The following is a 27,969-nucleotide window of genomic DNA, read 5'->3' as shown; positions in this document are numbered from 1 at the left end:
GCCCTGGGGAGTGATCTGGGTCCGCCTGCCACTGTCACCCCTTGTACTGTGGCACATTTTAGCAAAAATAATAATAATTTCTATGGGTTCTGGGGGATATGGAGAGAGAGAGACAGAGACAGAGCTCTAGATACATAGGTGGGTGGGTGGGTAGACGGACGGACGGACAGACAGATTTGGACGTATCTCAGTCTCTTACAGAGTATGTACTCTGGGGGTTCAGCATGAGAGGGTTCCAGCCATCAGGACGCTGGTCGCCGCGGTGGCAGGGATTAGACGTCCTGTCGAGATGCCGTCGCAGGCGAGAGAGCACTGAGTCCCTTCACCAGACCATTTGAATAATGCGGGTGACAGATTCCAAGTGGCCGCAAGGCAGCCGATAAGAGGGAGAGCCGCCCCACTTTCTTTAAGCAAGGTGTCTGGGGGCCGGCCCGCTCCCCGCAGGGCACCGGCCCGCCCTGCTGAGCGTGGGAGCCTGGGGGTGGAACGTGGCAGGTCGACCGATCGGACGGCACTTCTGCCGCCAGAGGAGTTGAAACTGCCGGAGCCGGCCCGCTGGCAGAAACAGCTACGGAACCAAACGGAAGAGCGACTCGAGTCCCGGAACGTTCTGGAACGTTCTAGGTGTGTTTTGAGGTACCGCGAAGCCTCGCGGGCAGGTCGGGGCCCTGACTCGCACTCCTCAGCGCTCGTCCTGCAAGGCGGACGCAGACTCATCTGCAGAAGTCGCGCAGAGGCGGCCTTGGCTTTGTGCAAACCCCTGCCTTTGGGGCAAAAACAGCCTGGCTCCTCAGCGTCACGGGTCCCCCCCCCTTCCTGCTTCCCGGCCACCTGTGCTCGCGGCGGGCGGGCACTTCCTGCCCTGCGTCCTGCCTTCTGCTCCTGTTCCTCGTGCTCGGGGTGGTCGCGTGGCTCCCGGGATCCAGTCACGACGCGTGCGCTGCCGACCAGCCGGGGTCCCTGCGCCTGCCCGCGTGGGCGCCCCGTGCGGAACAGCCTCGTGTTCGTCCGCCCGGCTCCCCCGCCATCACCCCCACCCCACCCAGTCCTCCACGTTTTCACCTGGCTGAGTTTCTCCACCACTTACCGAACCGCTCGAGCCAGAAAACAAAGCGTGGGGTTTGCTTTCTCAGGGGTTCTGGAATATTCTGCGTCTTCAGGGCAAAGGTTCTTTTTTGAAAGAAAGAAGGCTGTGTTTTTTAATGAGATTTGAGGTGCCTGTAATGAGAGTATGGGGAAGCCTGTGCGTGCTCTGAGCCCCAATCCTGGGGGCTCTCTTGCCCTCCCCCACCGCCCCCCTCCGTCCTCGCTCTCTCTGAGCTGAGGGGCTGCAGGGCCCCTCCAGGGCCTTCATCTTAAGTTCCGTGAGAAGAGTAAGTCGCACAGCCCCAAGCACTGCGGGGCGTCTGTGAAGAGGGGATCTGGGCAGAACAGGTGGGTGAACCCCTGGGGAAGCGGGGAGCGAGGCTGCGTCCCCGGCCTCACGGCCGCGTTAATGGCCGCGAGTTCGTGCAGCACTTCCTGTGTGCCAGGCGCTAGTTCACGTGTGTCACATGTACGTGCGCAGGTTACACCTGAAAGTGTACAAAATCTGCTCTTGTTCGTAATGGCCCCGTGAGATGGCGTCACTTCACGAAGGAGAGAAGTAAGGACTGGAGGAGTTTCGTCACTTTCTCCAAAGGATTAGGGGCCTGGGGGTGTCCCGGTTCATGGGTTCTAAACTCTGTCCTCTGCATAACCATGCTTTCCAGCTGGTGGGCCCATGGGACGCTCACCCAGGACAGTGGGGTTCAGGGGGAGCTTGGGACCAAGAGGAGCGGGGTGGGGGTGGGGGCTGGGCAAGAGTCGCCGGATTGGACCCGCCTCGGACCTGGCCAGCCGCATCCACCACGTCCACCTGTCCAGGCTGTGAAAGGTTGAGAAGAAAGGGCCGGCGGCCACACAGGGTCAGCACTGCCATTCTCAGAACGTCCTTCTCACCGAGAAATTTAAGGAAGTGACAGGGACTTGGGAAAGACCAGCGGTTATGGGAACAAGGGTGAGGGATGGGGCGGGTGAGATCAGCTGCATTTCGGGGGTGTCGTGGCTCAGGCCTTGGGGACAAGCCAGACTCCACCCGGGTAAGTGTGGCGCTTGGTCTGGAGGGGGTCGGCAGAGGGACGGGCACAGACAGGATGCTGACCGCCAGCACATCCAGCCTGCGGGGCCGGGCCAGGACCATGTGGGACACGATGTTCCCCAGGCAGCTGCATGAGGGGACAGGCCGTCTGGGCCCGCCCGTGGGCTGCCGTGCGTAGAGCCAAGGGGAACCCTCCCGAGACCTCACAGGACACAAACCGAGGCCCCGGCCGGGGACCCCGTCTAGTCACCCGCCCAAGGGCAGGCAGCTTCCCTTCTTTTTCCTTACGATGAAGGGGCAGAGAGTTGGGTTTCGTCCCTCCCCCTGTAACTGACTGGGAGTCCGACCTTGAACCAGAAATTCTCCACCTGGGTGGTCTCACTGTAAGGTGGATGTTAGGCAATGCCGAGCAACATTTTAACATCACGCCCCGGCATTATTTACGTCGTAACTGGAAGTCCGAACCTGTCAGCCGTCTTCACCCCCTTCCCCACCCCCGGTAACTACCAGTCCGCCCTCTGAGTCACCTCCCTTCGCATAGCGCCCCGAGGTCCATGCTCGCGGCCGGTGGGGTTTCTCTTTGTCGTGGACGAGGAGTACTCCGCTGCGTACACACACCACGTTGTCTTCGCTCGTCTGTCCGCGGGCACGGGTCGCTTGCTCGTCCTGGCCACAGTGAAAACGCCGCAGCGAGCCTGGGGGGCGGATGTCTGTCGAGATCTGCTTCCTGCGGGCGTTACCCAGAGTGGAGCCGCTGGATCACGTGGCGGGTCTGGTTTTCGTTTCGTTTTTGAGGACCGGCCAGCTTTCTGAAGAAGTGGTCGTGTAGACAAAATAGGTGCGTGAACTTGGGAGCAGAGAGGCAGAGCGTGGAGGGTGCCCGGGGTCGTCGACGAGCCTGGAGGTTGCCAGGCTCCCCCACATGGCACGTCCAAACCAAGCTCCTGGGTTGTCCCCCACAACCTTTTAGCCACCCTTGTCCTTCTGTGTCACGAATGGCAACTTCCGTCTTCCAGCTCGCCCCACTGTCACCCCCCGTCTGACCCGTCAGCAGAGGGTGTGGCTGTGCCTGGGAAGAGTGTCCTGAGTCTGGTCACCACCTCCGGTGCCCGGTCCAAACGTCCTGCGCCTTGCACCGGCCCTCGTGGTCACCTGGCTGACCCGTGTCCTCCCTGCCCTCCAGAGTGAGCTCCTCCTCAGTCTCCAGAGTCTGGCTCTTTGGAAACGAGGTCATGTCACATCGCTCCTCTGCCCCAGCCCTCCTGGCGACTTCCCACTCACGGGTGGGCCCCGTGGCCTGGGAGGCCCCCCACTCCCTCTCATCCCCCATCTCCCCCTGCACCCCCCGCCCCAGCCCCACCAGCTCCATGTGGCCCCCCACGCCGAGCTGTTCCCTCTGCCCGGAGCGCCCTGCACCCACTGTCTCCAAAGTTTCCCTTCCCCACATTCCTCATGGTCCAGTGCACCACCTGCCACGCTCCCTGTGTGCCCAGCGCCTCCGTCCACTGTCATGCGGGCACCCCCACTTGGGGCACTGGGCCCGGCTGCGATCGGCCGGCTTTATGTCAGGAATTTCACAGCTCGGCAGCTCAGGTGAACTTTGAACCTCTTCTTCTGTTTGAGAGATCTGATGTTCTTTAAATGTACGTTTTAATTAAATGCAACCTGGCCGACTTCTCCTTGCTCAGCCCTGCAGCGCTTAAGCAGTTCGCAGGGCAGGGGATTAACCGGGATTGGGGGTCATTTCCGTCTGCTGTGACTTTTACATCTGCAAAGAGCCCCGTCGGAAGCCTTCGCCTTTCTGCCTCAGAGGCTGCCCGGTGCCCGCTGGCGGCTGACCGCCGCAGAAACCGTCCCGGACTCCATGTCGCCCCCTCTAGCCACCCGGCACCAGCCCGAGCAGTGTTCAGCCAGAAACGCTACAGCGCTGTCCGAACCAAGGAAGTTTGGGGGACAGTCCCAGTGAGTCGACTCTGGTTAACTGAGCACAGGCAGAGTTTCTATGAGGGGGAAACTGTGTCACGTAGAGGGAAGATCACGAACCTCGGACGAAGACCTCGGTCGCTGAAACCCTTCCCACGGGTGTGAAGTCATGTGGCTCTGGGCCTCGATTTTCTCATCCCTAAAAAGGATAATAACAGCTGTCTCACTAGCTTGTTAGACCGAATGGGGAAACACTCGTAAATGTAAACATTTAGCAAAACGTTTAGTGCCGTGCGGAGCTTAATAAATAGTTCCCTTCCCTCTTCCCATTTTGTTTTCATTCTTCTTGGACATAATTCTTAACACGGTGATGTATGTTATTTTAAAAATGTCTTTGAACGTAGAACATTGAAGGAGAGGGCGACGTTCCTGGTAGAGGTAGTCGTGGCTCCTTATTGCAGAATATTTATGAAAGATTAACCAGTCTCTGACTACTTGCCGAATGCTCATTGTATCCTAGATACCGTGAGAAGAGCGGAAATCAAGAGGTGGCTTTAGTCTTTTAAGAATGCCTTATTCTCCTATGCATCTTTCTTCTAAAAATGGAATGTGGAAAAAATGCGGTAGGAAAGTCAGCATGGCAGGTTAAAAATGCACATCCATTATCTCCTCTCGCTTAGAAGTAAAGACCCACTAGAAAGCAGTAAAGGGCGAAGAGCCCGAGGTCCCCCGACAGAAGGAAGGGGAGAGGCGAAGCCGGCACCGGAAGCAGCCTCGGGTGGCGGGATAATGGCCGTGGGGAGGAGGTGTCGGCTCGGGGCCACCTGGAGCGGACCTGGTCACAGAGAAGCTGGTTCTCACACGGCTGAAAACGGGGCCATGAGTGAATCTCGTGGATCTGGAACGGCCTGCCCCCTCCCGCACAGCCGTGCCGGACACTCAGCAGCTAAAAGCCGGGCAGGTGGACAGGCGCACAGGCCGGGGTGCCCCTCCCCGAAGATGCACGGCCACAGGGGAAGGACCTCTGCTCTCCGGGCTTCCGGGTCCCGGGTCCCCTCAGAACGATCCTGAGTTTGAGAAGCCAAACGTCCCCTTGGGGGGTGGGGTTGCATTTCCTTTCGAGCCTCCCTATAATGTTCTTTTAGATCCACGTGCACACGTGAGTTCAACTGAATTTGAAAACTTTTTAAAAGGAGAAAGTGCGCCAGCACCGTGGACTCGCCTTGCCGTCGGGGACTGCGGCCCGGCTGTTCGCCACTGTCCCGAACGATGCTGCCGCTGTTTCCCTGGGGAATGCACGGGCTTCGCAGGCGGACGGCTGCGCCTCTGTCCGGCCGTGGCAGTGTCCAGGAGCCGAGGTCGCCTTCCCGGTGACCTCGTGTGTGCCTACAAGTTGTTTTAGGGACCGTGACGTTTCCGCCTGCGTCTCTTGCACCTACGTCTCCGACAACCTCCCTGGGTACTTCTTCCTTCACAAGAAAGGACACGGGAGCCGGGTCAGAAGGCCCGGGCTTGAGAAGAGGTGGACATTTGCCACTCCACATCGAGCAGGTCGCTGCCCTCGTCCCGCCCGCCCCATAGCGTGAGGGTCCATTGAATGGTGTGTCTGTGCTGAAGGGTGACAGAAATTTACCGTCCCGTGTGAATCACAGCGAACAGCTCCATCTTTCCGTCACGGCAGCTGAATCCGCGATGGGCTGGCACGTGCAGCCTGTCCCACGTGTCCCTCGAGGGCCGCAAGCTCGGCCCCGGTGCTTATCTGCCTCGTGTGCGGTTCCTCGGGGTCAGTGTGCAGCCGAGGCTGATGGGCCAGGGGACTGTCCCCCTCCCCGGGCAGCGACAAGTGCTGAGCACGGGTTCCCTCGTGTGCCTTTGTGGCTGAGCGGTGATTAGTGCCCAATTAGCACCTATCCCCATGCCCTGGTGCCCCTTGCTGCTTCTCTCCTGCACGTCACAGAGCTATTAGCTTCTTGGGTCATTTCCCTCCTCGGCGCCTTTCACAGATGACAGGTGGCTCGTTCATCTGATTGGCATTCAGCTCTCGTCCTGTGTCCCATCATGAATGTGCCTATACCCTGGCACCTCCTCAGGGACCGGCCGGCCGGCCCCACCGCCCCTCCAGGCGGGCGTCAGCGGGGAGGTCTCCAGAGCAGCCCTGCAAGGTGGCATCGGGGGCAAAGAGTTTGGCGAGGAAGGCAGCGTCCCAGGAGACCTAAAGATGCGCGAAGACCGGCGGCAGAGTCAGCGTGGAGGCCTGAGCTGGGCTTGGCGGCTCCACCTGCACCAAGCTCCCGCGTTTAATCCACGTGGCCCTTTGGCTCGGCGTCACGCGGTGCTTCGGCAGTGAGCACTGTGGCAGGCACCGTCCATCGGGCCGGTCCTCCTTTCTGTCTCGGTGGCCCCGCAGGCCAGCGCCCTTCAGTTCCCGGGTCCCTCCAGCCGCGCGTGGGGGCGCCGGTCTGGCCAGCATGGGTGCTGCATGAAACATTCTGCGTTTGCAAGAACTTCAATTGACTTGTACTTCCAGTCTCTTCCATCCCCACCCTTCACTGACATTCCTGTTCTGGAAACGTCTGATCGGTCTTCATTTTCCCTAAATAAACAACCATCAAGCTTGCCGTGGGTTGCCGAAGTTTGATATCGCATGCCTTTTAGAGAAAAGTAGCAAAAATGTGTCGTAATTTTTCCTCCCTTGTCACCAGAGGTAGGAGCTGAATTATTTATCATTTGATGCTCACACAGCAGATAATTCGGGATTGTCACTTCTCAGGAGAGTGGGCCTGGGAGTCGCTGTCGGCGCCAAGGGCTCTGCTGAGTGTGTGTTTGCACTGAGGCCATGAGAAGGCCGGTCACTTTCTCGGCCACGTGCCTCGCCGAGTGGCCAATGCCCGACCAATTTGTAGAATTGAACAGATTTTAAAAGAGTGGGTAGACTGGGTAACTCAATAAGCAAAGTCTTCAGTCCATTAGGAAAGAACAAAGCCAGCCGGCTTTTTGGAACGTGCTCACTGGTCAGCAGCCTCGACCCGCACGTTGTCCCAAGCACCAGCGTGAGGCTCTCGGCCCCTTGGCTCTGAGGCGGGACGCGTGTGTGAGGCTGGGGCCATGGCTCCCGCCCCGGGCTCCGGGCACCAGGGCCAGGCCCCACCGGGGGCCCCTCGTGGGAGGCGGGCTGGGTGTCCTGGCAGTGGCTGGATGCGATCCCTACTCTCATCCCGTCTGTACTCAGTAGCGTCCGTGGACTTGTGCTCTCTGCCACAGGAGACGTTGGCGCAGGCGAAACCACGGCCCCTGTCATCGCGATTCCCCCGGGCAACAGAAGCGTGGTGGCCGGGTCCAGCGAGATCACCCTGGAGTGCATAGCCAATGCCAGGTATGCGGCCAGCCCTGCAGTGGGGACGCTGACTGGAAATGACTGACCAGGCCGTGCGCGGGAAGCCCCATCCGGCGGTGACTGCTCCCCTGGAGGGGCGTCGTGCTCCCCGGGGGCTGTGAGCACAGCATCCACGGGAGGCTGGGGGGCTGGGTCCCCATGCCGTGTTGGTATCGCCCAGGGCATTTATCCTGGAAAGCGGGGCGAGCCCGTGCAGCTGTGGGTCCCGGGGGCGCCTCTGAGAGTCTGGCTGAGGAGGGAGGGGCGTTGGGCGCGAGGGCAGGGCTGGCTCGTCCCCTCGCGGGTCCTGGGTGCTCTCGGCCTGGCCGGGTCGCTCCAGCAGCGAGGTCCAGCCGCATCCCCGGCCGCGTTGACTTTATCCGTGCTTCCCTGCGCACACGGAGCCACCAGCGCCCACGGGCCATTGCGGCTTGTGGCTGCAGCTGGCTGCCCTTGCTCAGCAGCCTCGGAGCGGGCGCGGCGCCGATGCCAGCGTGAGGGACACAGAGCCGGACTGACCGCGATGTCCCCCGTTCGACCCGCCGCGGTTCCCGGCGGGAGCGGCCGCGACGGGCTTGTGCCGATGCCGACATCGCGTTGCCGCGTCGGGGTTCACAGCCGTCTCCACTCGCGCCCCCGTCTCACAGGCCTGCGGAGGAGCTGAGCGTGACCTGGAGGAGAAACGGGGTGACCATCGCCAGCGGGACTCACAGCTTCGGGAGACAGCTCACCATCGGCAGCCCGACGTCCTCGGACACCGGGGCGTACGTCTGCGAGGCGGCGCGGAGAGGGGGCGCTTCGGCGCCGGCCAGCGCGCAGGCCTTCCTGTCCATCATAGGTAACCCGGGGGGGCCGGGGGGCAGGGGGCGGGTCGGGGCGGGGCTGAGGCCGAGGGCGGGCCGGGGCAGGTGGGGGGGGGCGGGGAGGGGGCGGGGCGGCTCACAGATGGTCCGGGAACCACACAGCTGCCCCACGCTGCTCCAGCTCATTTTGTCATTTCGCAAGCAGAGGCGAAGTTGAGTTTGTCATCCACGTTTGATCCTGTTTTTTCTTTCCCAACAACATACATTCGTTAAATCCAAAGAGTTGATGTTCTGAATACATCCAGTGATCAAACTAGGGCAGCAGGGGTGCAAGCCTTGTCCTGTACGTCACCTCCCTGTGCGGGGCCACCAAGCTATGTCACCTCCCTGTGCCGGCCCTGATGCCACCAAGCTCTTCTACAACTCTTGTTCGGCTGTCATGACCAGTGCTCAGAGATTATTACTGTTATTTTTTGACCAAGAAGAAAGTTAGAAAGTGTCGAATGTTACCTTTCGTTAAATTAAAAAACGAGAACAGAGATGCTTGCTAGAATGTGAGCCAGGTGTCCGTCCTGAACAAGGGGAACAGAAAGCTGACATTCGGCACGTTCAAGTAGCTCTGATGCGTTGTGCTGGGGGGTGTGCGGGGGGGCCAGGGGAACCTCATTTTGTCCTCAGACTACAAGATCACGTTGAACTGCGAGGTGAGTGCCTCTAAGTCTCTCGTTTGTCCGGCTCCTGTAATAACTTTTATTCTCAAGTGGCTGGGGTCACAGGTGCAGTGACCTGTCTAGCAGAGCGGCGGCCGCCGCAGGTAAGACGCGCCTTCAAAGCCGGCTCCAGACAGGAGAAGCCCCGCTTCTGTCCCCGGGAAGAAGGGGAGCGGAGGCCAGGAGGGATGGACCGCGCGGGAAGCCCTTCGGGGCGTGCTGGCCCCTCTCATCCTGTGTTTCCGCAGCTCCCGCTGTGCAGACGCGGGAGAAGAAAGCTTCTATTGTCATAAAAATTAGCAAGCGTGTCCAGAAACACGCACAGAAAGCAGTTCGCCTTGAGAGTGTCACGTTCCTTTAAGCCATTAGGAAGTGGCCTGAAGATGACTCTGCCAAACGCCCGTGACGCAGATCCGCCATCCGCCCCTAAAACCGCATGAGGATCCTGACAGGGTCCCAGGGGGCAGGGTCCCAGGGGGCAGGGTCCCAGGGGGCAGGCTCCGAGTCGCAGATCGGCACCGTTCTGCCCTGGGGGTCCGAGCCGGCCCCCGCCGCCCTTCCCACGCGTGCTTCAGCTGCAGATGCGATGGCACAGCCCACGCCTGCGGGGACGTTTTCCTCAGGCTGACCTAGAGCTACGTACGCCCAGCACGTTACTGATTGAACCAAAATTAAAATTCGCCACGTATACATCTCCAGTAGACAGGACTACACTGCGTTAAAACATCTTAAGGTAATTTAAACAAGAGAAGGAATTTATCTTCCTGTAAACTGCAATGTGTTTTCATCACAGTTCCTTTGAAAAGTGTGTAAATCCGTGGATGGAACCGCAGGTTGGCACTGCCATCTGAACCCCAAAGCAGGGGCATCCGTCTTCTCCGGAGTTAGCGCCCCTCCGCGGTCCGGCTTCTCACGTGAGAACACACTTGGCGGCGTCGACTAAATCCCCTTCTACTCATGAGAATTTGCTGCGACGGGTGGGATTCTGTGGTCGACTCATCCTGGAAAGTCTTGAAGTGCCTCTGTCCATCGAGAGGGGCCCAGGAGGTGGTCACCCCGAGCCCGGCCGCCGTGAGTGGGGGTCTTCGGAGACGGCGCCAGCCTCACAGGGCGGAGCTGTGGAAGGAGCTGCCGTGCGCACTTAGGGACAACCAGCTTCCAGTTATTTTGGACAAGTTGAGACAGCCTGGAGCGCCTGCTCACCCCGCCTGCCAGCCTGCCTGCCAAGCCGCTCCGTTCCTGGGGTCTCCCCTCCCCAGTCAGGGCTCTGCCTGCAGGCAGAGGCCTGGGGAGCCCCAGGACGCAGGTGGAGCCTTCTGAGTTCCCCTCTGTCTTAGACATTCCTCCCCGCCTGCCGCCCGCGCCCCCACCCCACCCCCCATGCGGCGAGCCGGGCGCCTGGGCGGCCTTCTCTGGCCCCTGGAGCCCTGGCACCCTCTGTGCTGGGGCGTGACCCACCAGGGACAGCCCGCAGTCAGCGCCGGATGGACTGGTGGGTGAGGCGGTCCCCCAGCACCCTCGCCCCTCATCAGGGGGCTGCAGAACCCCATCTGTGGTGTTGTGGGGCTGAGGCCCCGCGTCCTTCTGGGCTGTTGTCCAGAGTCATTCCCGGGTTCTAGAGGCCACCTGCACCCCTGGCTTATGGCCACCTTCATCTGCAGAGCCAGCAGCAGGCCAAGTGCTTCTCACAGTGCCAATGTCTCTGAGCTCCCCCCGCCTCCTCCCTCCCGTTTCTGCCTGGAAGCTTCGAAGGGCTTTTCAGGGCTCCTGTGACAGGATCGGACTCAGCAGCTAATGCGAGCTAATCGTCCCGTTTTGCGGCTGATGACCTTGGTCACGTCCGTGAGGTCCCTCTTGCCGTGCAGCACAGCGTAGCGTGTTCACAGGGCCCAGTTATTGGGGGCAGACACCCTTGGGGGACGTGTCCAGCACGGTGGACACAGGCACCCAGGTGTATGGTGCGACAAATCACAGGCAGCCCGTGGGGCTTGCTGCTCTCTGAGACAGCCGTTCTGGAGGGGAAGGGAAGGCGGGACCGGGGCGTCTTTGGCTTTTTGGCGAGCCCCACTAGGACAGGCCGCGCGACTCAGACTCCGCGGTTTGGACAGACCCCAGCCCGGCGTCGGGCGGGTGAACGTGGGGATGCTCGCGGTGCCTCGGTGGAGCCGGCACCCGCGCTTCATCCCCCTGGCGTTTTGGAGAGCGGGGCGCTTGTTCGAGGCCCCTGGTTTGGGGCTGCCTCAGAGGTACCCCGCCCCCAGCCCTGGTCTGCGGGGCTTGAAGGAGCTGTCCGAGGTCCCCGGCCCACGAAGACGGGCAGTGTGGCCAGCCTTTCCCAAGCACCCAGTTTCACAGGGGGCGAGAACGTTGTCCTGATGTCGTCATAGTCTTTCAAAAACGATGAAAGTGTTAGTTTCAGCCCCCCGTTTTATCGGCTGCAGTTGTGATGAGGTTTTAAGCCCAGCGCGCACCCAGGTGGGCCGTGCGGCCCTCCTGGAAAGCGTCGTGGCGGCTGGCTGAGACGCGCACTTGCCCTTGAAGCGAAAGCGGCCAGGCCTGTCCCTGCGCAGGACGGCCCCTCCCACGGCCCCCCAGCTGTCCCCGCACGCGCCTGTCGCGGTCTGGCCTAGCGCGGCCCGCCTCTGTCCTTGTAGCCGCCTCTGCACGAAGGAGCTGGGGGCGCGGAGGTGGCCTCGGGGGCTGAGACGGTCAGGGTGGGGGCGGCAGAGCATCGTCAGACCCGTGGGTGGGCCTTCGGGGGGCGGGGGGCAGCGCCACACCTACCCGGCTGGCTCAGCCGCCTGCAGTACTTTCTGGAGCGCGGCGAGCGCCTCAGTCCCTGGCCTTCCCTGGGCGCTGGCTCCAGAGGAGAGAGAGGCACTTGGCGAGCATGGCAGGCCGACCTTCAGACGGTGCCCGAGGAGCTTGGTGCCACGGAGTGCGTGGAGCGGGCGCTCTCGTGCCCGTCGCCACGGTCACTGGCTAGGGTGGGGGACGGAGGTGCTCAGCAGTGGCCTTGCCCGAGCCTGAAGGTCCCCAACACACCACCAGCCCTAGAGCCAGGTGTTATTCAGACTGAGCCAGCTTGGGCCCCTGTGTGAAGAGTGCCCCTCATCTCTGACCCCGGCCTGGGTCCCCTGCAGTGAGGAGGAGCAGCCCCGGGGGTCGGCGGGGGCCGATCGGCCCCGGAAGCAGCACGCGGGCGTTGCCCGGGCCTGTGACTGCGGACGGTTTACGTGGATGGATTTTCATCGTCAGAGTGTAACTCGTCCTGCACGAAGCTCAAGGGCACGTGCGATCCCACTCAGGCGGGACTGTCAAGCCGGCGGGTGATGGCGATGCGGGGAGAGAGGCGTGGTGGGCGCGGCTCCGGGCAGCGGCAGGAAGGGAGCCGGGTGCTGGACCGCTCTGCGTCGGGACTGCCGGACGCCCAGACCCACGCGGGTGACAGCGCTGCATGGGCTCGGCACACACACGCACGCACACGCACACGCACGCCGGGGAGAGTGAGCGAGTGTGCTGCCCACCTCGGTGTCCGTGTCTCCGCTGTGACTTTGGACCAGGGTTTCACAGGACGTCCCCGCTGAGGGAAGCCGAGTGAGGGACACACGGGAGCTCTGCCATCTCTCCCTGCAGCTGCGAGGGACACACCGCCCACTCAGAGCGCTTCGTCTTAGAAAGGAAGCTGCAGTTAATCACAGACGCCTTAACTTGCTTGTTCCTGTCCCCCTCACGCCCCTCAATCGGATCGCGGCTGTGGGTGCGACTGTGGCGTTCGCTGACGGCCGTGGGGCGTGGCCTGCACCCCAGCCTCGCAGGACGCGATGACCCTAGCATCAGGATGGGAATGACGCCGCCGTCACTGTCACCGCTGGACGGGCTGGGTGTGAGCGTGTCGGGGCGCAGGGAGCGTGTCGGGGCGCAGCGAGAGCCAGCGGGAGGGCCGCTTGGTGTCCACAGCGTTTCTCTGGGTCGGGCCTAAGCACGCGGAGCGAACGTGGTCCTGCGTCCACGTAGGGAATGGCCGCCGCCGCCAGCCCAGGTCGTTCGGGCAGGCCGTTGCCGCTCGGGTGATCCGGGCAATTGCGAAATCGATACCTCGCTTCGCCTCCAAGGAAGCTTCAGCCTCTGCTCCTCAGTCATTTCTCTGAAATGCTGAGTGTCCGTTCCTCTCTCTCCTCTTTTCGATTGCACCCTGTTTTAAGGGCACCGCCTCTGTAGGAGGCAGGCCAGGCTGTGGTATCCACCTGCGACGTAGTTAAAATGAGCACGGACCCCTCTGGCAGACGCTGCCCAGAAATTAATTATCACACAGAAAGCGAGTACATCAGCCTTCGTTATCATGGTAATGAAATCACTACCACCTAAACACGCAAGGAACTCGGCCATGCCACTGCTGAGTTCCTGCTGAATAAACCGAGAAAAATATTACAATTTACTCTCCAAGGAAATTCATTGTTTAATACAATCTCTGTGTTTTTCGGTTGAATAGGCGAGCAGAGTTATCTGGAGAGATGCGAGTGGCTCAGGGTCCTTTGCCGCTAAGGACGGATGAGAGGCCCTTTCGTATTTTCTCTCAGCTGTTACTTTGTGTTCCGTTGAGGTATAAAGTCTATATTCTGGAGAAGAAGAACTACTAGGACTTTAGAAAATATACAGCCTGGCCCTGGCACCCCTACCTGCCTCACGACGCGCACCGAAGCGACGTGGCCTCTGCAGTCCTGTGCTGTAACGATGAACCTATGCGAACCTCTCGGGACAGTGCTTCAAAATGTGAATTAGGATGGTCCCTGATTCAGGCCCATAGACTGCAAAGTAGCCATGGCCCGGAGTAGTTATTTGCTTTCAGAAACGGAGCATGTCAATCGCCTTGAGCCTCTGCTCACTGGATTCTGAGTTTGTGGGCAGTAACTGAAGTTTTCAAAACTAGTTTCTAAAGGGCTTCGGCCCTTCGCAGGCTGTGGGCCCTTCTGAAACAGGCCTCTTTTGCTCAGGGCTCCTCTGTGTTTTCTCGTTTAAAGAGCCGCCATATTTCACTGCTGAACCCGCGAGCCGGATCGTGGCGGAGGTGGACGAGACCGTGGACATCGTGTGTCACGCCATGGGTGAGTGCGGGGAGGCCACCGGCGAGCGGCCGCGAGGCGGGGCAGTAGACACGGCCTTTCCCGGGGCCAAATCGTCCTCGCTGGGCGTGTCGAGTGCGATCGTTAGAAAGGACTTTGGAGCAGAGTAGAGTTCAGTGCCCTTCGCATGACCTTGGGGAAGGTATTTGACCTTGCCGAGCCTTTGCTTCTTCGCCTGCAAAGCAGGATGACGATATTTACCCAAGGCAGCCTAGCCGCGTCCTCTCGACTCTCTTCAGATGCTCCGATTCCACGAGAGCCTGGCCCCCAAGACTTGGGGCAAGAACTGCAGCCCCTCCCAGGGGTGACTGGCCCTGGCGACCACGCCCGCCCCACAGGAAGAGAGGTGACTGCAAATTCTCCAAGCAGGGAGCCTGCCCGCTTTCCACCTGTGCAGCCCCGGGTCGGCTTCACCTCGGTTGCTCAGGCAGCCCCACCCCTCGTCCCGTGCTTTGATTACGACCTGTTTACGGTCACCGTTTCACGTCCAGCAGCACAAGTAATGATACTCAGGCCCCCAACAGAGACAGGCTTTTAAAGGCCATTTCATTAAGGAAAGCTGTTAGTGCTCTAGAGATTGTCAGGAAATGGAAAGGACCCTTTTGTTAAGTGTTAATATCCGTCCATCTTAAGGGCATGTGTTTTCTTCCAAGCGCTTGGCGGTTGGAATCACTAACAATTCAGTAAATCTTCAGAATGGCTCCCTAAGAGAACTGTCTTCTCACGTAACTAACACACAAAAACTAAACCCCAGAAAACAAGGCCCGCGACGCGCCCACGACACAGAGCCTGGAAGGTGCAGCGAGACCTTCCTGTAAGATCGTCCCCGTGTCCGGCGCATGCGAGCCGCTCGTCAAACACTGGGCAGGTGACTGGCTGTGGCCACACGGCGGTGGGGCAGGGTCCAAACCTGGAGCCGTCGGCCAGCACCACAAGCTTTGGCCGGGACACCCGCAAACCCCCTGGGACCCAGGGCCGGCACCCCGGAGCTGGGGGAGCCCGCAGTCACTTGCGCTTCGCAAGGGAGGGCGGTGTCGCTCCTCAGGGTGCCGACGGCGGCGCCTGAAGCACAGCACCTGGCCGCGAGGGCCGGCGCCAGCCTCTGTCCCCGCTCCACTAGGACGGCCCCGGGGCGGGGGGAACGGGGAGGAGGGACGAGAACAGGAATTCACCACGGGACACGTTCACCACCGCAGGGGCCTGGTCCCTGTCTCGTGTGGACAGCAGCATTTTGTGGCAGCGACTCTGGAACGGGAGCGTTTGGCAGGGGACGCGGTTCGTCTGTGACAGGAAGTGGTCACGGAGCAGGGGCACGCCTCGTTTTCCGCGCACTAACCGTGTTTCCGGTAAATGGCGGGTCAGGCTCTCCGCTTGGCTAGAGGGTGCTCTCCGTGCGTGGCTTCGCGGGGTACGCTGCTCGCTCAGTGCAGAGTCAAACGCACGTGTCGATCGGGTCCTTGGACGTCGCGTGGCCGTCGTGTGATTTACCGCTTTCCTCTAAGTCTGACCGCGAAACTGCAGCGGCATGCAAAGTGGTTCTTCCCTGGGAAAGCTACATCGTGTAATTGCTGTTATGAGATTTTACACAAATTGGTTATGCTTTTACCTTGAAATGGATTTTTTTTAATTTCCTGATTTAATGAAAAGTGACAGGAAACATAATTAAGGCAAAGAACAGAATCTGAGAATACATTATCTTGAAATATTCCGCGACATTAACTTTATTTATTAAAAGAAGACATCTCACACATACGTCGCGTCTGAAATCGAGGGAGTTCTGGTGTGCCGTTCACCGGAATCGTGTGAAGACGTGTTTTGTCAGAGTTCATTTTACATCTCGGGAAACTGAGGCACAGCACCGTCTGGACGTAGAAGTAAGCCTGGGAATTTCCGCTCTGTTCCCACGGGCCCACAAGCACAGGCGTGCCCACCAGAGTCCGGTCTCGAGAGCTGGGCTCTGCCGCCTCGTGCGCCCTCTCCAGGCCCCCCGTGTACCCCTCATGGGCGGCTGGACCCGTCTTGGCTGAAGGAGGGTCAGGCAGAAAGCCCAATGAGGCAGTTTTCTCCTATTGCCGGTCACTCAAGCCACCCAGAAAGGCCAGAGGAGCTGGTCGGGGCTGGTCCAGGCTGGTGAGGCCCCAGGGGGACAGTGCGCACGCCGCGACCTGGGCTGCGTGTGCTGACCGCGCCGAGCGGGGACCAACACAGGCCCTTGTGCTCTCGGCCTGGGGACAGTCCCTGTACTTCCAGCCCAGGTTGTGCCCCTGTGAGCTTGCCCTTGGTCCCTGCGTGTGCCCTGTGTCGGGGCGAGCTGGCTCTGGGCCGGGGATTTCACTGTGTCATCAGGACGAGGAAGGAGGCCTGGGGGCGGCCGCTGGGCGCCCAGCCGCAGTCCGAGCCACCCATCCTCTTGGTCAATGTCTTGGCCACGCCCTCGGCCCGATGCGCTCCTGGGGCACAGGAAACACCCGCCCTGCAGCCCCTCCGTGTCATCGGTGTCCAAACGTGTGTCTCGGGCCATCGCAGCCCTTCCTGCGTGTGCGATGTCATGCGGCCGGCGTCTGCTCTGTCTTTACTGAATGCATCTCCGTGCTTGTCGCTCGACCTGATAAACCGCTTTTTCAGTAGACTTCACTTAGATCAGTGACATCCACCTCTGTAGAGGGTGCGTGAAAGGCGGCCCTCGTCGTTACTGGGGTTAGCTGTCACCGTGAGCGTGCCCTCAGGGTTCACTGCCCATGGGCCGGGCTGTCACGGTTTTATACGGCCTGACGCAGCACACCTCCCAACACCCGCTTGAGGTCGCAATGATCACGTCCTGTCCAAACGCAAGGGAGCAGGGCCCAGGGCGGGCGGCTGCCCTGCCCGCGGTGGCCAGGCAACCTGGGAGTTGGCTGCCTCCTGCCTCCAGCCCCGTGACTGTCCCCGAGCCCCGAGTGGCAGAGCTAGGCAGAGTGGAGGCCCCGTCTCTCTGGAAGTCCCATGCCCCGAGGTGCCTTCCGTCCAGACGGGCACCAGGCCCAGGCCACCTGGACAGTCTGTAGCGGTGCTGGGGGTCCACTCCCGCCATCCCTACTCGGTGCCTCTCTGTGGCCGTTCCTTCATGGAAGACAAGAAAAATCCCACCGAACGGGGTGTCCAGAAGGACTGATAGGTGCCTATTACAATGTCGCGTTTGTCCCTCATGTGTGAGATGCTTGGAAGTTAACTTCTCGAACGCCCCATTGTCCCCTCTGCCACGCAGGGGCCCCTACCCCCACGCTGCGCTGGTACAAGGACGCCGTCCCCATCGGCACGCTCCAGGGTCCCCGGTACAGGGTGCTCCCAGGGGGAGGCCTGCGCATCCAGCAGCTGCGGCCCGATGACTCCGGAATCTTCCAGTGCTTCGCCAGCAACGACGGCGGGGAGATCCAGACCCACACCTACCTGGCCGTCACCAGTGAGTACTGCCCACCAGCTGGGCCAGCGCCCCCCGGCCCTGCCCACGTGGCACACGCAGAAAACAGTCACATCTGGCCGGTCCCCTGGGGTATGTGGACAGGGGCAGTGGCCTGAGGTGACCGCTGAGGAGAGCCACGCCTCGGCACACCTTAACCCGCCGTTAAGCCGCGGGCAGCAAGCACGCCGGCCGTCCCGCATCTTAACAAGCGTGGACGCTGCCAGCACGTGAGCCCCCCGCACAGAGAAGTGGGGAAAACCCCGTTTTTCTGGGCAGAGCTGGGAAGACGGCTGAGTGAGGCGCTCGCTGCTAATTGTCTCCTTTTGAGCTTTTTTCCATTTTTTGAAACATTCATTCTCTATTGTCGTTTTATTGGACGGTTATGGTTCTTTTGTAAGTAACAAAGACTCGAGCGCTCTGAGTAATGATGTGAAAGTCAAGGTTTTCAATTTATCTGTGGGTTTTCTTCTTAATCTCCCACAGCTGTGAGATTGTCCTTCTAAGACGCAGGAGAGCTGAGCGCCTGGACTCGCACCTTTGCTTTGCCCTTTGGGAGGCAAAATGCTGACTCCCTCCGGGGCGGGAGCCTTTCGAGAAAGCAAGTCAGTGTCAGGATGCTGGGGGCCGCTGGCTCGTCAGCCGGGACTTACGCAGAGAGCTATGCATATATTTTGGTGAACTAGGGGTCACTGCCTTGAACCTGGCCCAGGGGTCAAATTTATCCTCCGCTTTGGTGCATAGGAAGCCAATATTGCTTCACACAGTAAAATAATCCCGGTACTTAAGCCAGAGGCTGGTGGGTTTGGATCAGTTAGAATTACTTAGAGCACACCTCGCCATTGTGGGCCGGGATCGAAGGGAGCAGGGGTCGGCAACTTTCTGTAAGAGGGCACAAAGTAAATATTTTCAGCTTCGAGGGGCGCGGGCTCAGCCACAGCTACTCGCAGCCACGTGACAGCCGCCGACAGCGCCAGGCAAGTAGGTGCGGCTGTGTGCCAATAAAACTTTATTGGCAAAGGCACGCACCAGGCCGGATGTGGCCCGCAGGTTGAGTGGCCGACCCCATGCTCTGCTGAGAGGCCTGGGGCGCATTGCTTAATTTCTCGCCCTCGGTTTTATCATCGAAATGGATCCCGCCCAGCCCAGTTCACAGGGTTCTTGCGAGATCAGATTGGAAATTTAAATGGCAGTGCTGCTTCAACTGGTTGCCATGACAACTAGAGTGCACAGATAAATAAATGATGATGTGTAAGTACAGGATTTAGCAAAATGGACTCTTTTCCAGTTAAAATACCTTTAACGAAAGGAAAAAATAACGTATAAAACACTGTTTATTCATTCGCTTAGTAAACATTCATTGACCTCTGTGTCAGGCCCTCTGGGTCCATCAGGCTTAGGGACAGAGCCCCAAGAAGGACAGGTGAGGCGGTCGTGCTGCCGGGACCGAGGGCTGTCAGGGAGGGGGACGACGTAGAGGACGGGACGACTCAGCTGGGGACAGCGCCGTGACGGCCCGGGAGCAGAGCAGGCTCAGGGTGACAGGGAAAGCTGCTTCGGGGGCATCAGGAGGCTCTCTCTGATCCGGGGCTGGAGCCAAGACCTGGAGGGAAAGAGAAGCCTGTGGTGCAGACTCTTGGGGGACACGCCTGTCCTGGGCTGGGGGGCTGCTGCACGTGCCCTAGAGGGACCGGCTGGGCTCGGCGCGCGCAGCGGGGCAGCAGGTGAGGGGTTGTGGGAGGGGCGGGGGGCGCAGGGGGTGGCAGGGTGTCGCTGGCGCCCTCAGCGGGCACTCGAAGCTGGGCGTAGGATGGAGTATGAAGGGGAGAGCCGGAGGCCAGAGGCCCATTAGGGCGCTGCACCGAGGTGGGCAGAAGAGACCAGCTCTGGGATGCGCTTCGGAGGCTGGAATCAGCAGGACCTTCTGCGGTCCGCGGGGAGTCCCACCCGGGAAGGGAGAGCCGGGCTGCGTCCCCCCGAGTCCTGCCCATTTCTCGTGGGGACCCCTGCCCAGGCCCGTCAGGGGCCCTCTCACAAGCCGTGGGAGACACAGACCCCTCCGCTCAGGGTTCCGGTGTCGTCAGCATCAAGTGGCACCAGCAGGTGAGGCTTCGCTGAAGCCAGCCCGAGCACTCACCTGCCCTGGTCTGACTTGGGGCTGGGGGGTACTGGGGGGACCCACACGTCCCCTATAGGCACGAGAACCCCCTAACAGTGGGGCCCGTGATGCTCCCCAGAAATTCTTTACTGCACCCTTGAAACCTGGTCGTTTTAACTCTCAGAATGGACCCTAGCAAGTGTGATAGGTCATCTTATGGATGATCTCTGATACCCAAAAATCAGCTTTTTCCATTTTTTTTTAGACAATGATTTTCCAAACAAATGCCCCGCCTCTCTTGGACATTCGCCTGGGACAGCCCTCCCCAGCCTGGCGCTGCCCCCACGGCGCATGCGTCACGTGGGGGACCACGTTTCCCTCTAGGCTGCACACACAGCCGGGCGTTCCTGGGAGAGGCCTGGCGGAAGGTTCTAGGCAGTCCCAGACGGTGTCTGGTTCTGTCACAGCATTGTCTCTGCGCTTAGTTCTCTGACAGTCCCCACGGGCGGGGCGGCCGCTCCTGAGGCACCGCGCGCTGAGTGTGTCACTTTAACTCCTCTGCCTAGATGTTGCGCCAGCATTTACTCGGCTTCCGGAGGACACCACGGTCACCAACGGGACGACAGCCGTTCTGCGGTGCGGGGTGTCCGGGGCCCCCAAGCCCGCCATCACCTGGAGGAGAGGTGCGTAGCGCGCCTCCACGGCAGCCCGGCCCGTGCAGAGCGAGCCCGCGGGCCGGGGCCGCTCTACTCATCTCGTTCGCTCGTCCGAGGTCAAAGAGCCGCCCGCAGAGCACCTGCCGAGTCGGCATGGGCAGGGCGGGCACGGCCCCCGCAGCTTCACGGGCCGACGGTCCCGTCATGTCTGCACAGACACCTGAAGCGCGACGACCCCCTCCTCTGTCCCAGCCCCCCGCACGTGCCTGCGGCCTGCGGGGCCCCTGACGAGACACAGGGCAGGATTTAGAGCCGCCCCGCCGGGGCCCAGCTCCCCCACCCGTGAAACGGAAGCTTCTTCCCTGGGCGCGTTAGCAATTATGGATCGTGTCTTCTTTTTCTGAAGAAAGAGCCTAGCCCAGGCCCGTGTGCGTCCTCCCCAGCGGGACACGTGACACACTCTCCATTCCAACTGCACCTTCGCTCCCCGTGGAGGCCGTGTCACGTCCCGGGCTCCCGTGTGGCTCCCACAGCCCGTGCACGTGCCAGGCGCACGTCCGCTCGCGAGCAGCCCACACGGTCGACCCTGGGGCGGTGGTCTCCACCGGGGGCTTCAGGGACCTGGGCCCTTCCCGCCTCGCGTCCGCCCGCCCGCGGGGACAGCCGGGGGCGGCCGAGCCACACTGTGTTGCAGTGTGCCTCGCTCATCAGCTGGGCCGTACCTGGGTGGGACTTGGAAATGTCTGTCCTTCGCACAGGTGGCCTCTCGACTCTCACAGACGTGACCCAGACTTCGAAACGTCGAGACCTGGGAAACCGCATGTGAACGAGGAGGTTCCTTCATTTCAGATGCTGCCCTTCTTTCTTTCCTGGTTTAGAATGTAATCGTAGCTTAGTATGAAACGTATCCAGGGCATGCCAGTAGAGAGAACCCTCAGAACCAGTCACCCAGAAACGGCGGGCATGGACGCGGGTCCCGAGTTGTGTAGCCGAACCTCTCGGCGTTGACAGGGAGGAGCTGCTGGGCTCCCGCTGGGAACGGTGCCGAGAGTCGCCGGTTACGGCTGTGCGTCGAGTCCCCCCTTCATTCTGACGTTTCCTCCAGCGCTCCTGGTCGTGGCTCTGAGCACGGCCCCTCTCAAGCTGGCGTCACGTGTCTGACACCCCGTTTCCTCTGCCGTTCCTAGGAAACCACGTCCTGGCCAGCGGCTCCGTGCGAATTCCCAGGTTCATGCTGCTGGAGTCGGGGGGTCTGCAGATAAGCCCCGTGTCCGTCCAAGATGCCGGCGACTACACCTGCTATGCCGCCAACGCCGAGGGGGCCCTGAACGCGTCCGCCACGCTCACCGTGTGGAGTAAGGGCTGCCGCCCCGGGGAGCCCTTCCCCGACTCGCGCTTTGGTCACCACGGCCTGTGCTTAGGGATGTCACCAAGCCCCGAACCTCTAATTCAGTCAGAAGAGAATGATGTCTTTATAACTAATTTATAGAAATCTGTTAAGCGATTGACTTTTCAGTTTCAAAAAGAATAATTAGGACGTGTCCTCCAAGGTTTAAAGGGGGCGTTTCGGGAGGGAGAAAAGGCTGACTTTTCAAGGTCAGTAGAGCAGGCGTATCGTCCCCAAGTAGCTCGATGACAAGGCCGAGTGACGCCACATCAACCTCTATGTGAGAAAAGCAGGCCAGGAGCTGCAGTCCTGGAGAAAGTGCGTTTTTCTGAGGTGTCAAGATAACCAGCTGGGGCGCCCCAGCACATGCCGTGTGATGTTTACCGGAACATTCGCCCGAACGGAGAGGGACCTTTACTTCTCCAGCTTCTGTTTCTCCTCGTTTCCAAAATGCAGAATGAGTCGTTTTCCAGAATGCGAGGCTCACTTCGCCGAGCCCGCCCCCACCCCCAGACCCACCGCCAGCGCGCCCTCCCTGCTCCGCCCGGTCCCGCATTGCCAAAAGTCACTGTGCAGAAAAGTGAAAGATCACTCACTGACGATTTACGTCAACGGCCCACACGAGGACAGAGGATTCTGACTCGCATGAGTCAATGACGTGCTTCAGTTCCTTAGAGAAAAACTAACTCGTGCTTTATTTCACGTCCGTGGAGCGTTTTCCGTGACGTAGTTGGCGTTCGCTTTGATAAAGGACCCTTTCTAATGCACCGTAGTTCGAAGCATACCAGTTTAAAAGGAATGAATTCAAATTCTCCATGTGGTCAAGGGCTGAAAAGGAGGTTTTGTCTCATTCGGTGGTTGACTCCATCTGATTCATCACGTGTCCCTAAAAATTAACTGTGTGTTTAAGAGCCCGTGACGGACCGGTGTCTGTGTCTCTGTGGGTCGCTCACCTCCTACGCGAGAGAACGCGGCTCACAGACGTCATTCCGACACCACTAGCGCCCGGTCAGGCTGGGCCTGGAACCCAGTCTGCCGATCCCATGATCCGGGCTCTGTTCACGGTGCCAGAGCAGAGTCCGCCTCGGAGGGACGCAGAGCGGGGAGCCATGCCACGGGGCTGTCCCCTGGGCCTTTTCCGTGGCAGTTGTGGAGTGTGGCGTGTCCGCTGGCTTCGGCGGAGTGGCGCCAGGCCCCACTCCTTCCTAGCTCGGTGGCACCCAGCCAGCCATTGTGTTTCTGAGGCACAGTGTCAACTCCTGAAAGCAGAGAGTAGAGATACCACAACCCCCACACGACCGTCGTGAGGATTAAATAAAACAGTAGAGTGAATGAAAGCACCGTGCAGAGCCGTGTGGACAGTAGGAGTCACCAGAACCTTGGTCACCTTGGGGAAGAACCGAGATTTTTAAGAGTGCAGACCGTAAGGGACATTTGCACAAGATGCTCCGTTCTCGTTTCTTCCTGAGGGTTTGGAGGTTCGGGGTGACCCGAGGGGGCCGAGGCTTGGCTTCTGGCTGTGGTGGGAAGACTCGTTGCAATTCCCTCAAGGCCTCTGAGTGCTGCCATTGACATGCGTTTTGCCAAGATAAGAGGAATCCGGAGGGTCGGATGCCAGACGAGCAGGTCATCGCCCCGAGGGAGGGAACGCGCGAGCCTGTGATTTTGCCTGAGTCGTAACTTGTATTTTTTCAGATCGGACGTCCATCGTCACCCCTCCCGAGGACCGCGTGGTGATCAAGGGGACCACGGCCACGCTGCCGTGCGGAGCCACTCACGACCCCCGCGTCTCTGTCCGGTCAGCTCACCCAGTGACCCGTTAACATTCTGTGGGCTCACGGAGTGGGGGAGGCCAGAAGGGAGGATTTCGGGAGCTCTGCTTCCGGCCACAGATCCCTGGTTACGGCACCGTCTGGTCAAGGGCTCCGCCATCAATCACACGAATCCCATTTTCCACTCCGGCCTTGTGTATTGTTTACAGTGAGCCGTGTTCCACTTCATGCCTCCCGTGCGGCTTGTCACGGTTTCTCTGCCCAGGTTAATACACTGTCTGTGAAGCGCACATGTCAGAGGCTGATACTTAATGCAAGAAAAATCCGGAGGGATCGAATGGGGATTCAGCAGTGTTTACGCTGGGCTGTGCCAGACTCGAGAGGGGTTTTCTGCACTCCGAGGGACGGTTCCACTGTGGGACAGGGCGCGGAGGCCACCTGCACGCAGGACGGTGGCATCCACAGCCGTCTAAAGCAGGTGCAAAGAGGGGCGCCAGCCCACTCACTAAGGGAATTGTAGCACCCCGTCTTTGAGCTCCCACGGGGAAAGCAACGGTGAAAAGTGTGACGCCCCAGGTACATGCATGGAGCTGGCACGGGTGGCCGCTTCCCAGACACTCACCGCCTTCGGTGTGGTGTTCAACGTTCAGGCTCAGCCTTGAGAATAAATCCAGAAAGTACTGTCACCCAGCTGGTTGCTCTCCAGCGTTAGCTCAGAGGCATGCGGGTAGCCCCACGGGCAGAATCAGGGTGCCGCACCCCCCGCTTCCTAGGAACTTCCACCCCGAGCAAACGTTCACCTACGCCATTAACGGGGCTCGGAGACCAGGCTGTTTCCTCGCTCTTCCTGGCCAGGTGTCTGGCAAATCTTCATGCCTCCCTCCACCTGGCCCTCTGCAGTTCCCCAAGCTCAAAATCCAAGTCTGGTTTAGTGACGAGAATGTCGAAAGCCAGACAAACAAAACTGACAAGTGAATTACCAAGGGAGCCTGCGGGCTGTCCTAGAGGTAGTTAGCCCGCCTGGGAAGAATTCCCTGGTCCCCAGACCACTGGGGAGTATGAGCTGAGGAACGGAGAGCCACAGATGAGGTCGGGTTCCCGCCGCCCTCGGCGCTGCCCGCACCCCTCGGGCAGACCTGGGCCTCCCTCCCGAGGAGGACTTAGCGTGCTCGCTCTTGGGGCCCCCCTCGCCCCATGGATTTTCTGCCCAGGACGCGTCGGGCCCTAAGTGACAATCGCAGCTGAATCCCAGCCCCGAAATGAGCGATCTCGTGGTTTCCTTCTTGTGGGACAGGTCCTGTTCTGTCGCGGGGTCATTTCAGATAAATAGTCTGTCAGTGTCTGCGCTCTGCGCATATGAAGCCTTAAAGAACAAGGTACACTTTGAAAACTCAATCAAATCCCTTTGGAGCGGGAAGCCAGGCTCCCGTCCCCCCCTGGAGAGTGGGGCGTCCCGCCCGCCGACGTCCAAAGGCCAGGCGTCGATTCCGCTATCTGAAAAGAAAAACGTGGGGAAACTCTCCTAAGTGAGATTAAACGCGAAAGAAATGCAGTTTTAAGGACAATCTGCCAGAACGGCTTGATGCTAAGAAAATACGGCTTGATGCTAAGAAAACACGTGTATGGGGTGTGGTCTGTTTTTGTTTTGTTTTGTTTTTTTCAGGAACTGGGTAATTCCACTCTGGGTTTTTTTATTTTTGTTTTTTGGTTTTTTTTTTTTAAACAATCACTGCCTCCTTCCCCAGCAACAGCCTTGCCCTCGGGAACATTCCTGGGCGGCGTGTGCAGGGCAGCAGCGGGACAGGTGGGGCGTGGCTGCGGAAACCAGAGGGCCAGATAAACGTTCCCAGTTACCTTCTTCTGTTTTTGCCTCAGCATCTGTTGTTGTATTAGGACCAAGACACCTGGTCTTTTTCCTTTTCTTCCTTTTTTTATACGTGCAATTCCAATTGGCGTAAGATAAAATTTACTGTTTGAAGCACCACAATTCCGTGGTTTTAGCAAACCCGCGAGGCGGGCGGTTGCTTCTTTGTCGTGGACGGGGTCAGCGGCCGGGGGCCTAACTCGAGACTCCGCTCGGCCCGCAGCTACGTCTGGAAGAAGGACAATGCCGTCCTCACGCCCTCGAGCAGCTCCAGAGCCGTGGTGGAGAAGGACGGGTCCCTCCTCATCAGCCAGACGTGGTCGGGCGACATCGGCGACTACACCTGCGAGGTCCTTTCCGAGGGGGGGAACGACTCCAGGGCGGCCCGGCTGGAAGTGATGTGAGTGCTGCGGCTGTTCCCCGGGGCCCCCCGTCAGCGCCTCCCGGAAGCCGGTCGGCCCCCTGATGACAGGCGACTGTCATCTACACGGGGGAGCCCGCGTTGTCCCAAGCCAGCAGGCAGAGGTCGCCGCTTCGTGCCTCACAGGCATGTGCTTACGGTGGTTTCGACCTCAGTTAGGCAGTTTGGTGACTGGCTTTCGTCATCGTCGTCCCTTCTTATCGTACCCCTCCCCGCCGCCCCCCGAGTGACACCACATTGGGACACACACTCTCGACCGCGCTGCATGTAAGTAAAGGTCCGCTTGGCCATCTCGGGCCATCAGAACTTCCGGTCGGTGGGAAACGCCGGGCTCGGCCCGCGGTGACGATGACATGCGAGCCCGCTCAGTGCCAGCCGCCTCCCGCGGTGAGCCGACCCCTCCCATTAGGTCCTTAGGCGTCCTGCGCGTAGCTGCCCCTCGCCGCTGATCCGGGCCTTCCTGGGGGCGCCCAGGGCCCAGGGGGAGCCTCCCCGCTCCGTGTTCACCCTCTTTCTGCGACTCCCCCCGTCCACAGCCGGGAAGCTGGGACGCCCACCCACAAGTTTTATTTTTCTGACGTATTTGCTTTCTGGAATTGCTGTCCCCCACAACGTTCCCCACACACACACGCACACAAGTAAAACCTGACCCTGAAGACACACAGCAGGGCGGGTGTCAGAGCAGCAGCCGGCGTCCCCGGCTACACGGGACATGCCGGGCCGTTAGGAAAGGCAGGTCGGAGGGGCGTTTCTTACCAGGCTCTGCCACCTCCCTCCACGAGGGGTTTGCAGACAAAATTCATCCCCTAAAGAGAGAATCTGAGCTCTGCATACAAGGCAGCGCTCGCTCGTCACTGAGTCCCTAGGTTCTGGCGAGGGGGCCGAAGGCGAAACGAGCGAGCGTGGGGGTGGGCACATGTGCCCGCATTTGGCCCAGGCCACGAGCACCTGGGCGGACGCCGGCCTCCTGCCGGCCCCTGTGTGGGCGTTGCGGGTCTGCGGTGCATCTCAGGCCTGCTGCTGTCCCTCGGTCTCTCCAAGGTGACCCTGTGCTCTGCAGAGGTCACTCACTTGGGGAGCAGAGGCCGCCCTAGTCGGCCACGAAGAGGCAGGTCCCACAGCCTTGGGGGTGGGCTGGTGGTCTTGGCGCTGAGGCCACTCGGCCGCTGTGTGGACGGGCTGGGGCTCCCCACCCCACCTGTGGCCACGGACCCCGCTGACCTTGGGCGCCGTGTGCCCTCCTGTGCCCTGCTTGTCCCCTGTGCGGGACGCCTCAGCTGTCTGCTGCCACCTCTGCCTGAAGGACCTGCTCATCCACTCTTTAGGATTCAGCCACAGGGCCACTTCCTGCCATCCGCACGCCGGGCTGTCCCACAGTGCTTCCCGGCCCTGCCCGCGGCCTCCGGCAGCCTTGACCGCCCAGGGCGGAAACGAGGATGTTCGCAGCTCCCTCCCTGCTGAAATGGAAGCACCCGCCGCCCCGCTCTGCAATGCTGTCTTGGGCCCAAAAGCACTGGGGACACCGCAGGCCCCCAGTGAACGCACGCACGCTGGGCGGTCGACTGCGTGAGGGCGTGAGTGAACACGTGTGTTACACGCCGATGGTGACCCACCCTCCGACTCCACGCACACCCTTCCTCTCCCTCCCCGGGAGCTCCCAGCACCCCACCTAGCCCTGCTCGGCGCCACCCTGGGGCGCCCCCTCCGGCCACGGTTCAGGTCAGCGGTCCGCCTTTTTCCTGATTTTGATACCATTAGAGCCTGTGACCAGTGAATCTACATAAACTACCTCTGAGAACTCCGAGGTCATCATCACTGCTCCCACGTCAGACTCGCCACCGTTTTGTGAAGGCTCTGTCAGCAGAAGTCACGTCGCAAGTGCCCATATAGCGCGTTTTCACTCTGCACAATTTCATGTTCTGCTGATTTACATATCTTCCCTACTATTTGCTTATTTGATTTCCTCTAAGCGAAATGCATTTTTCAGCAAGTGTTGCTGTCTCTATAAAATAATAGGTTTTCCGCAATGGGAAAACACCTCATCTCTAAATATAGAAATATTTGCAGATTTGTGATTCAAACCGATTTGGGGACGGCCGGCTACAAAACGGATTTGCAAGACAGTCGTTGCTGTGAACGGCTGGCGTGATGAGCACTCCACGCCCCAGTCTGCAGGAGTCGAGAGGGCTGAGGGCGATGGCACAGGTGTCTCCAGTTCCCAGGGCGTCTCGACTCCACACCACCAGCGGTGACAGCGGTGATGGCCATCGCCGTGACTCATGAT

The 27,969-nt window shown here is 60.1% G+C and overlaps 1 protein-coding gene across 1 annotated transcript in view; it reads left to right on the top strand.

Moving 5' to 3' along the window:
- The window catches only part of SDK1 (sidekick cell adhesion molecule 1), a 384,821-nt gene that overhangs the window by 209,531 nt on the left and 147,321 nt on the right, over positions 1 to 27,969 (top strand). The window contains exons 6-13 of the mRNA XM_039878899.1: positions 7,304 to 7,415; positions 8,063 to 8,253; positions 13,950 to 14,033; positions 17,296 to 17,490; positions 20,152 to 20,268; positions 21,429 to 21,596; positions 23,324 to 23,426; positions 25,488 to 25,664. Of these exons, the coding sequence (XP_039734833.1) occupies positions 7,304 to 7,415; positions 8,063 to 8,253; positions 13,950 to 14,033; positions 17,296 to 17,490; positions 20,152 to 20,268; positions 21,429 to 21,596; positions 23,324 to 23,426; positions 25,488 to 25,664 (1,147 nt within the window). The remainder of the gene's footprint in view (positions 1 to 7,303; positions 7,416 to 8,062; positions 8,254 to 13,949; positions 14,034 to 17,295; positions 17,491 to 20,151; positions 20,269 to 21,428; positions 21,597 to 23,323; positions 23,427 to 25,487; positions 25,665 to 27,969) is intronic.

The sequence above is a fragment of the Pteropus medius genome, unplaced genomic scaffold, assembly GCF_902729225.1.
Source record: "Pteropus medius unplaced genomic scaffold, Ma_sr-lr_union100, whole genome shotgun sequence".
In the NCBI taxonomy this organism is placed as follows: domain Eukaryota; kingdom Metazoa; phylum Chordata; class Mammalia; order Chiroptera; family Pteropodidae; genus Pteropus; species Pteropus medius.
Note: the sequence above shows the minus strand (reverse complement) of the source record. Positions and strands in the feature narration are given on the sequence as shown.